Source organism: Octodon degus, unplaced genomic scaffold (assembly GCF_000260255.1).
Source record: "Octodon degus isolate 3935 unplaced genomic scaffold, OctDeg1.0 scaffold00021, whole genome shotgun sequence".
NCBI lineage: Eukaryota > Metazoa > Chordata > Mammalia > Rodentia > Octodontidae > Octodon > Octodon degus.
Window position 1 is genome coordinate 10,248,524 of NW_004524597.1, and position 11,006 is coordinate 10,259,529.

The 11,006-nt window shown below is 41.7% G+C and overlaps 1 protein-coding gene across 5 annotated transcripts in view; it reads left to right on the plus strand.

The window, feature by feature from the left end:
• The window catches only part of Ift140 (intraflagellar transport 140), a 109,826-nt gene that overhangs the window by 57,304 nt on the left and 41,516 nt on the right, over positions 1-11,006 (plus strand). For 4 of the 5 annotated variants that reach the window (XM_023711628.1, XM_023711627.1, XM_023711631.1 and 1 more), the window contains 4 exons: positions 2,249-2,429; positions 4,314-4,445; positions 7,615-7,650; positions 9,362-9,561. In XM_023711628.1, the coding sequence (XP_023567396.1) occupies positions 2,249-2,429; positions 4,314-4,445; positions 7,615-7,650; positions 9,362-9,561 (549 nt within the window). The remainder of the gene's footprint in view (positions 1-2,248; positions 2,430-4,313; positions 4,446-7,614; positions 7,651-9,361; positions 9,562-11,006) is intronic. The other variant, XM_023711629.1, reaches the window with a different exon arrangement.

Here is an 11,006-nt window from a genome sequence, read left to right on the forward strand (position 1 = left end):
CTCTCTCCCTCTCTCCCTCTCTCCCTCTCTCCCTCTCTCCCTCTGATTCTGTCTCAGTCCCCTGAATGCTGGGATTATGGGTGTGTGAAACTTCAGGGTCTTACGGTAGTATTTTTCAATGCTGCTTGAGTTTGATTCTGCATAAAGTAAGATAAGAAAGCAACAATATGAAGAATGCTAGATTTGGTTCTGTCTCCTTGTCAGTGGAAAAGCAGCATAGAAACATTATCTTCAAACTACAGGGGCAGGATGAAGCCAGGATGGGGTATTACGTGCGTGCACGCGCGTGTTGAAAATGCAGAACAGAAAAATATAAATAAAACTTTCAGGCTTGAATGAATGTTTCACAGAAAATCAGAAATCCAGGATTATTGGATTCAGCAGCTTATTCTGTCATGTACTATACATCTTTGCCATTTCTGCTAAGTTTTATTGTTTTTGACAGTTTCAGTTCAGGGGGTCAAGGATGCTACACCAATGCTCTACCACTGAAATACACCCCCAGCCTCACTTTTGCTAGTTCTAACAGTCCCTACTTTCCGGTGCATCTCCTCTTATCCAGCCAACCTAAAATCCTCCCTGCATCTCTTCACCACACAGCAGCCTCATCAGACCTTTTCTGGAGTTGTTTTTCGCCTGGTAGACTCTACCTCCCAACCTTGATGACATCCCCAGGTGAACACTTCTATCTTGGCTTCCTTCCCAAATGGCTCTCCATCCTGTTCCTTTAGAACATATGTCCTTGAGTGTATTAGATGGAGTCCACTTTCCAGAGTTCCATTTTTCACCATAGCACCCATCTTCTCAGCCACCCAGGCTTAAAAACTTAGAACTAACCTATCCTTTAATCTCTTCTGTCCGAACTACCCAGTTTTTGTTTTTGGTGTGATATTTTATGACGTAACTTTTATCTCATGCCTTGCTGTTCTGTCCTTCTGTCTGCTGTGTGTCCCATACCAGATCAATCTGGCCCACAGTGTGTGTCTAGCACTCTGTGGGTACTCAGCAAACACTCAAGCCAAAACACTATGTCATGTCTCCCCTGCTTTCTGCTCATCTCTGATGTTGGTGTAGGTAGCATTTTCAAGAGATGGTCAGTTTCTATAGGACAGTGTTCTGTGCAGCCTCCACAGGCCATTGAGCCTAGCAGTCCATCTACCAGGCTTATTGCACTCATGTCTCCTGTATCCAGGCACTTACCCTTTTTTGAGGTCTTATTTATTCTTTATTATCCAGTTCATTTAGTCCCTTACAATACTGTAGGAAGTTCTGAACTCTCTAAAGTTCTAAGAACATGGAACTTTAGAGAGGAGGGGGTCCAAGATAAAAATAGGCAGTGTTTTGGGTCACCACTTGTCTCACTTACTTTTCTCTCATTGCTTGGACAAAATACCTCGCACCCAAAATTAAGGGAGGAATGATTTATTTAGCTCACAGTTAATGGAGGTTTTAGTCCATACTCTACTGGCTCCAAGGCAGAGTGGCACATGGCAGAGGACTGCAGTTCATGGTAGCTGAAAACAGTAAGAGAACAGGGAGGAGGAAGGGGCTGCAGCAACTAGCAAGCCTCTTTCCCTTCCTTATATTGTATGCAGATTACCCACCTCAGGGTGGGTGTAGCACTCACAGACATCCCCCCCCCCAAGCATTGGGTCATGAATTCATCACAAACTCTAGAAGCTGCCCCAGTAGCTGCATGAGACTTGGTGGGGGTAGGTAGCAGGAGACAATTAGACACAAATCTTAACATCTCTAGAAAAACCAGGTCCTCACTTACAGAGACAAGTTAATGCTTCCCAGCAGGGGGCACCATCTTGCTAGTCTTTGCTGTTTTAGTTTTAGTGTGTGTTTGAGAGTGGGAAACTTTGTTGGTGAAAAGGAATGGGGAATAGGAATGAGGGAATAGGAAATAGGAATAGCACCTGAGAGACAGGAAGATTCCCATCCTGCTAGTTTTGGAAAAGATGCCTTTTAGGGAAAGTCCTGGACCGCTTACGAGCCCTCCATAGTCCAAGCATCACACTCTGGGTTCCTCAAATTAGACTTCACCAGGATCCTTTTGACTAATTCGTAGTAGTCTGAGAGTATCTTCCAACAGATGTATGGCAGGGTGAGGTACAAAGGTGCTCCAGAAGCAGGGTGCCTGCAGAGTCTGGGTACAGTAAGACCCTCCAGAGTGGGTATGGGGACATGAATACAAGAATGCTGTCCTCAGAATTGGGGTGAGGGGGTTTCTCTTCTCTTTTAGGAGCTGCATCTTCACCGATGAGAGACTGACAAACTGCATTCCCATGAGCCATTACTGGGATCAGAGTGAACCCAGGCTCTTCGTGTGTGAGGCCATGCAAGAGGCACTGGGAGCCCAGGCTACAGGAGACAAGCACCCCTATGCTGAGGACAGCACCACGGTACCTACCACTGTGCACATGGTAAATGTTTGCCAGACACAATTCTCCCATTGCTTATGGGAGAATTACTAGGAATATCCATTCATGCACAGTAGAGTCCCCCTCACACCACTCATTGAAAGTGGCTCTTAAAAGACAGACCTGTCTTAAGCCAAGTGGAAAACCTACAGTGTGGTGTGTGTCTTTCCTCCTTGGTTCTACACTGTGGTCTGGGTACACCCTTTCTGTCTGGTCTGGCTACAAATGTTGTTTCCTTGGTTCTCATTATCTTAGCTATTACATGTTAGGAACAGTTGATAGGAGCCAGTCCCTCAATGCAGGCACATGCCATGATTAAATCTGAGGCAGCAGGCCATATCCAGTGCATCCCATTGCATGAAATGAGGCAGACACCCCAGTCAGACAGCTTCCTCTTCTCAGTCTCTGCTTCTGTCCTCATTACCAGCCTCTATAGGGCCTCACAGTTCCACTAGATCTGTATTCTACTAAGGGAAAGAACTCAACACTTCCCAAGTCTTATGTCTTGTGGGTATCAGACATTTCTGGGAAACGATCTAACCCACAGTACCTCTCTTAACTGCTTCATCCTCAAAGGAATCTGTATATAGGATTCTCAAGTCGGCAAAGCACATCCCACCTTAAAACTTTAGAACACTGGGGCCGGGGAGATGGCTCAGTAGAATAAGTGCTTCCCTGGCAAGCACAAGGGCCTGAGTTCAATCCCCAGTTCTGCCAAAAAAAAACACTTTAGAACATGTCTTCAAATCAAAGACATTTCCTTTACCGTGATGGTAGTAGCCTCATCCCCCTGAGATTATCTGTAGCTAATATCGTTACCCAATATTCTCAGAAACAAACGTGATTCTTGATTCTAAAACACCAGTAAAATGTCTTGAGGTAGTTTCTTTGACATTGAAATGAAGGAAAAAAGAATTGCAGAAGAATTGTCTTTAGAATAGAGGATAGCACTGGGTATTGTGGTATCCCAGAACTCAGGAGGTTGAGGCAGGAGGACTGCTGCAAGTTCAGGGCCTGTTCTATATAGTGAATTCAAGACTACCCTGAACTATGTAGCATGACCCTGTCTTAAATTTAAAAAAAAAAAAATAGAGGGCAGTATGTCAATCCAGGGAAAATAAGAACAATAGTTGATAGCTAGTGAAAGCTCAAGATATATATGTGAGTGGGAAGGTTATTTCCTGGCCATTTGATTATGTATTTCTGTGGTCTCTCGCAGTGAATGCAGTTGTGAGAATTCATGATATGTAGCAAGAAAAGGCTGTATATTTCCTTCACCCCAGTTTATTTCTTCCTCAGGAGATATTGTAGATGAGAAAGGTTGATTCCTGTTATTGCTTATTTGAATCATGTATGACAAAACCCAGTAGAGCATAAAGTTTTTTTGTTGAATGCTCCCTATCCCTTGAAAGCAAAGTAATGTTTTTTGCTATCATTACCATTGTTCATGTATGAGTCAGAGTAGAAAAACCATCTTATCAGTACATGTTTGTAGTACATAATATTTACGTTCATCTTAGGGAGCAAGTGCATGTACTTAACATCTTAATTCTTTTTTTTCCTTTTCCGCTCCTTCCAAGGAGTTTCCATCAACCAATGCAGGTGGGGATGATGGTCACTCAGAGTCTGGTGGTCACTGACAACATGGGTTGTATTCTTTTGGAAGATTCTGGGTTCTTCCAAAGGGAATAAATAAAACCTGAGAAATCCGATAGAGATGGATGTGGCAGGCACACACCCTGAGAAAAAAAGAAGACTGCATACTGGCACTCCTCTGTTTTCTTTGGATTATGTAAATGTGCTGGCAATGAAAACAGAAATCAGAAGGAAAATAGAACATTATACTGTCAAATTCAAAACAGAATAACATTGTCTTTTTTCTCCCAGGAGGATGTTTTGATTTTATCATTCTTCATTTCTGAAGATCATGGCTTCTTGCTCCATGACTGCTTCCCTCGGCCTCCTGTCTACCAGACCCTGCTGGGAATGGAAGTGCCCCATTATTACTTCACAAAAAAGGTGTGAATACATGAAATCTACTTAGTAATTTTGTTCCCTTTGCCTAGCAGGAGTTCTTCCAAGCATTTGTAAGATCCTGAGGATGAGTAGTTCCCTAGGTTTCCTAGCTCACCTCTCATTAAGCCAGGTCATCATAAGCTGTCATTTGTCACCAGCAGTGCAGTGCACACCACAGTCTCCTGAAGTAGATAAAATTATGAGAAGTTACTTGGCTCTCAGGGTGGACAGAAGTTATACCGATAAGCAGCATAGGGTTGCATTACTGTGCAAGGGAAGGCCTTCTTATCCTCCGAAGGCATGACATCTTTTAGCTTGTCTGTCTTTTCTTCCTTATCCTAGCTGTTTTTTTAAAAAAATTATATACACACACACACAAAATAAAATAAAGATGACACATTCTATGGGCTGGGGATGTGGCTCAGTCATGATAGAGTTCTTGCCCTGCATGTACAAGACCCTGGGTTCAATCCCCAGCACAACAAAACAAACAAAAATGTTACACATTTTTCCAGGCATGGTGGCACATGCTTATAATCTGAGCACTTGGAAGGCTAACGTAAGGCGATCACGAGGAGTTCAAGTCCAGCTGGGCTATATAGTTTGTTCAAGGCCAATCTACTTTACATAGCAAAACTCTATGTCAAAAAAATCAAATAAAACTTACACATTCCTGTATTCACTGTATGAAATTTAGAAACTATACATAAAGAAATAAATACCAGGGACAATACAAATGTCTGTGACCTGAGCCCAGAGATAGTTACTGTGAAAGCTAGTATGCATAAGTCACCTGCCCATAGTATTTTAGATTTTTTATAGAATGGAATCATTTTCTGCACACAAAAGCACACACCCTAACCAGATTGCTCTGAACAAGTTCTTTACCTTCCCTGGATGTAGTCTTCTGATATGCAAATGTCTCTTTTATACCTGAAGTCAAGATAGTGTAATTCTGAAATGATGTACAGATGAAAGGTTGTGTGGCAGTCTATAGAAAAGTGACATGTCTTTCCCAAGACATCCTACATCCAGGTACACATCCTCAGGCTATGAGTGATTTAATTCCCTCTGCTTCACCAAACAGTTCATTGTTCTCAAGCTCTGGAAGCTCTTAAATTACTTTTAGTGGCCTTCTCTTCCAGGTGCCTGTCAGGCCTGTAGGGTTAGTTACTTCCTGACTGAGGTAGTGAGTGAGCCAGGCGTGCTACTGTGAGGCTGGGCCGATGGTTCCCACTTGGGCTGCAGCAGCTGTTGTGAGGTTTTGCGCCTGGGAAATAAGGATACTGCCCTTTTTCTGGAAGTATCACAGATATGTAGGCAGGCTTCTATGTGTTCTGTCATTTTAGGACTAAACAGTGTCGGCTTTATCTAGTATTTCTGGTTTTTTACATAAAATGATTTAAAATTTGCCTTAAAAACAAGCCTTGTGCTGGCCCCACCCCTGGGACACGCTGAGATGGTGATTGATATTGGGCGTATTGGCGCATGCCTGTAATCCCAGCGCTTGGGAGACTGTAAATAGGAGAATCACTATGAGTCTGAGCTACATAATGAAATCCTATTGACCCTGCCCTAAATACAGGAAAAAAAAAAAAAGAACAAGCCTTGTGAGGTTCAGGGATTTTAGCTTAGTGGTGTAGTGCCTGCTGGCAAGTGTGAGAGTCTGAGTTAAATTCTCAGTACCAACAAAAAAAAAAAAAAAAAAAAAAAAAAAAAAAAAAAAAAAAAAAAAAAACCTTGTGGAAACAAAATGAACCCTATACTTTTATAATTTTGTACAATTAACATGTATTACTTTTATAACCAAAGTTGCCAGACAGTAAGAAAATAGACAATAGGTGGACATTTAGAGGAGAAGAAGGTTCTGCATCTTCTATTTGGTCCCTTCCACATGGCTATGCAAACCACTGTAACCCTTAAGCAAGCCACACAGTTCCCAACAAGTACACAGGTCCCCACCCAGGTCCTTCCTAGGTCTAGGTTTGCTCTAAAAGGAGGTAGAATAATGTATAGGAAAGAGTGCAGGAAGGACATTACCCCTTAGTTTGTGACAGTCACATGACCAGGTATATAGGCAGCAGTCTCTGGTTCTGAGCTCTGTTGGGCTCCCAGTGTAGTGCAGCACACACTCAGAACAAGAATGAGTCAGGGAGCTGAGCATGGAGGCACACATCTGTAATCCCAGCTACTCATAGGGCTGAACAGAAAGATTATGACTTCAAGATCAGCCTGATTAAATAGGTAAAATCCCATCTGTAAAAATTTTAAAAAACTGAGTCTGGGTGTAGTTGGTTTTATTGTTCCAGGTCACTGTGTAAAGCAATATTATATGACCAACCATTATAGGTTGGCATGCAAACATTTTATATGTTATACTTCTATGTGAATTAAGTTTTGTTTTTGGCTTTTGGTTTTTGAGACAGTCTTACCATGTAGTCCATGTTGGCCCAGAACTCACTGTGTAGCCCAGGTTGGCTTCGAAATCATGGTGATCCTTCTGCCTCAGTCTCCTGAGTGCTGGGGTTGCAAGTATGCACCAACATGCCCTTTTTTCTTTTCTTTTTGAGATTGAATCATGTTATGTTGCCCAGATTGATCTTGAACTACTGGACTCAACTGATTATCTCACCTTAACCTCCTAAGATGGAACTGCAGGCATGTGCCACTATGCCTGGCTTTTATGTGTATTATAATGGGAGTTGGTCTTGGTAAAGATTGGGAAAGTGTTGGTGTGATTGATTGATTGATTGATTAACTGATTTTGGTACTAGGAGTCCAGCTCAGGACCTTGTACTTGACAGGCAGGCACTTATGCCACTGAGCTATATACCGGGCCATGTTGATATGATTTGCCTCCTGTCAGTGCAGATTGCCTTAATTGCCTAATTTTAAATAGATGACTACCATCAGATTGCCCTTTTCTGAATTTCATTATTATTCTCTGTTCTTTATGTTTATTAATTTCTCTATGATTTGAGAACTTAAAAGTTGGAAACATCTTCTAAATTTTTTCTGTTGAGTTGTTTCTCATTCTAAATTCCTTTTATTGAGTTCTAGTTAGTTTCTTTTTATTGAGTTCATTAACACTAGATTTTGTTTCATCCACGTATTTATGCATCTTCTCTTTGTCTCTCTCTGTCCCACCTCTCCTCATGCACTGTACTCATAGTTATTTTTCCAGAGAGGAGACAAACATGACACAATTGTAAGTAGCAAGCCTGTTATAGTTTGTTCCCTTGGCTTTGTCATTTCATAAGGCCCTTCTCTTCTGCATTTTAACCAGTGTTGTGTGTGTACTGACACTCCCCACTAAACTGTGTACCTACACCTGTGCCAAGCCCCCCCCCGTGTCCCCTTATTTATGTGCACCAACTCTTGCCCCCTAGCATATGTACCCACTTGTACATCTGACATTTCTTGCCTAGTTTATGTGTGTATACCCCAACACTTTGTCTTTAACCTGCTTACCCATGTGAGGAGATTTTCTGGGTGGCAGAGACACCAGAGCTAGCTTTTGGGGGGATGGATTAGTCAGAAATATATCAGAACTTTCACACAGTACTATATTGTTTTTTGGTTTTTGGTTTTTTAGGGGTTTTGTGAGACAAGGTCATGCCAAGTTGCTAGGTTATTCAGGCTAGGGGCAAACTTGCCATCTTCCTGCCTCAGCCTCTTGGTGTGCTGGGATTATAGACATGTGTTACCACATCTGGCTCAGAGCCATCTCTTTGTCTAAGTGGATGCCATGTTGCCAAGCCAGGCTGTACAGGAGTTCATGGACTGTGGGCCTGGTCTGGACCTGTGATATGTACAACCATCTAATCTGGTATATGTTGCTAGGATAAGCATGTTGACCCTTATTTGCAATATGGGGAGTATTATTAGTTCAACCTGTGAACTAGTGCACATCAATAATCTCAGCACTTGAGAGGTGAAGAGAGATCACAAGTTGGAAGCCACCCTGGACCACATCTAATTTCAAGGCCTGTATGGAGTACACAGAACTTTGTCTAAAACAAAAACAGAATTTGCCCTTATTCTGATTATTTGTGTACATGCAAATTTCTGAGCCACATTGGTTCCAGGTTTCCACTGCTCACATATTTTTGAAGGTAGTAGAGAGTGTGACAGCACTAGTCCCCAGTGCCTGCTCCATGTGACAATAGCAGATTGTTCCAGGAGGCAGACCCAGCATGCTATATATGTCATGACCTTCAGGAATGTTTCTTTTTCTTAGGGTGCCTGTTTGGGAGTTTGCTGTAGTACATTGACCCCTCTTCTGAGACACCAATGAAGGGTACAGAACTCATCTAGATTATGATTTTAGAAAATTCTTCATGAAGTCAGGCCACTATTCTTTAATTCTAGAAGGCCACACAGAGATGTGCACATGACTGACCTGATTATTCCAAGCTGGTAAAACATCTTTATGATTAAGAAAACACATTCCACCAGGTATAGTGGCACACACCTATAATCCCAGCACTCAGGAAGCTGAGGCAGGAGAATTGTGCCCCGCTTGAGAACAATCTGGGCCACATAATGAGTTCAACACCAACCCTGAACTACATAGCAAGACCCTGTCTCAACAAAACTAACTAAATGAAACACTCTAGAGATGGGAACAGTTACAGCCATTTTTAACTGTTCAGTATCTGACCTTAGGGAGGTAGAGATTTAAAAAGAAGTTTACATCTGGATTGTTTAACTGTTTATACTAGTTACCTGAAGGCAAGGGCCAAAGCTTTAATAATTTCTAGACACACTAAAGGTTTTCCAGGACCCTAAACAGTTCACCTATATCCATCTGCAAATGGATTTTCCCCAAGACTAATGTGTACCTAGAGAAAGGGACTTAGGTGCATCCATTACTTTGACCTGTGACCTGACAAACAAATGGGACCTTTGTTCTTCAGCCTGGAGAAGCAGATGGAGAAGACTGGGTGCATTCTGAGCACCACCATATTCCCCAGATGGTAGCCAGGAGACCTTTACGAGACTTTGTAGGGCTAGAGGACTGCGACAAGTCCACTCAGGATGCTATGCTCAACTTCAGCTTCTTCATCACTGTGGGAGACATGGATGAAGCTTTCAAATCTATCAAACTCATCAAAAGGTAAAGATTCTGTTTTTTGAGGTATCAAAAGGTAAAGTGCATACCTCTTAGAGTCTTTATGATTTTTCTTCTCACTTAGACTTCAAAATCATTAATGCTTGTGTGATTGTATCAAGATGAACTTAATTTTCTTTTCACTCAGTGAAATGCTGCAGAGCTCAAAGATCTCAAGTTGTGTCTCATGCACTGTGCTATACAGGAGATGTATTTGGAAAAGCCATCAAACTTGGCTCTTAGCATCTGGTATTGGGAGCCTACAGGATACAATTTGTTTTCACTTTTTAGAAAGTGTTCAGGATACTTCTAGTCAAAAGTTCATGGTTGCTAAATATTGTTAAAAGGTTTTCATAAGTAAACAAAAACAGCATGACAAAAAATCCAATTAAATTGCTGTAAAAGAACTTATCTGGCAGGATGGGGATGCAGCCCAATAATAGAGTGCTTGTTTGCTGTGTACAAGGCTCTGGGTATGATCTCTAGTACCGCATACAACAAAGAGCTGTCAATCAAGAGCCTTCAACAAGCACCACCTTCTTGCATTTCTGAGAGAACTCAAATTCATCACAAGAACATTTGATAGATTTTTAACTTCAAAAGTGTAGGAAAGGGTTTCTGGGTTAGCTCAGCTGTTTAAAGTGCCTGCTTGGGCAAACTCAGGCACAGGGGAGCACAGTTTGATCCCAGGCTCCTCAAGCCACACCAGACCAGAGCTACCCTCAATGCAGCCTGATCTAGCCAAAAAAAAAAAAAAAAGTATATGAAAATTATGCAAGAGTGATACTTTGAGAAAAGGTAAGAAATTCAGTTGCTAAGAGCAACCATTATCTGCAGTAATTATTTTATAATACAGAAGGTACCTCATTTTATACCTGTCTAATATAGTGCCCCAGTCCACTGTTTTTCTGAGCCAGCAGGACTAGGCCTTTATTGCAGTTAGAATGGTCTTTTTCCATACTAGTTATCTAGATGAAGAAGAGATCCAGAGAGGCTGACCCCAGTGTCTTTGGGGTCACCCTTATTTACCATGAAATGATCACAGAACCAAAACTGACCATGTGGCCAGTTAAAAAATTTTAGTGTACTATTTTACATAGTTGTATCCATACTAACAATTACATTTAATATGTGATTGGAAATAAATATCCCTTGTAGGAAAAAAGTCAAGTGGGAAGAAGGTAAGAGCTACCTGCTTCCTCCATTGTGCTGCATTGTGGGTATTTCTGTGCCACATGCTATGTCATAAATGGTCAGTCATAGTACTTTTTAGTCATTATCAGTCACTTTGTATATTTCAAAGCACTGATCCATTTCACTGTCTGTTTTGACTAAAGACAAATTCCTGTCACAACATGGGTTTCAGAAGCCAAGCTAGTCACCTTCAGTTTGTTAGAAGATTGCAACCAATAGATTAGACTTTTATTAGGAAAAGTGGTAGCCAGATGTCC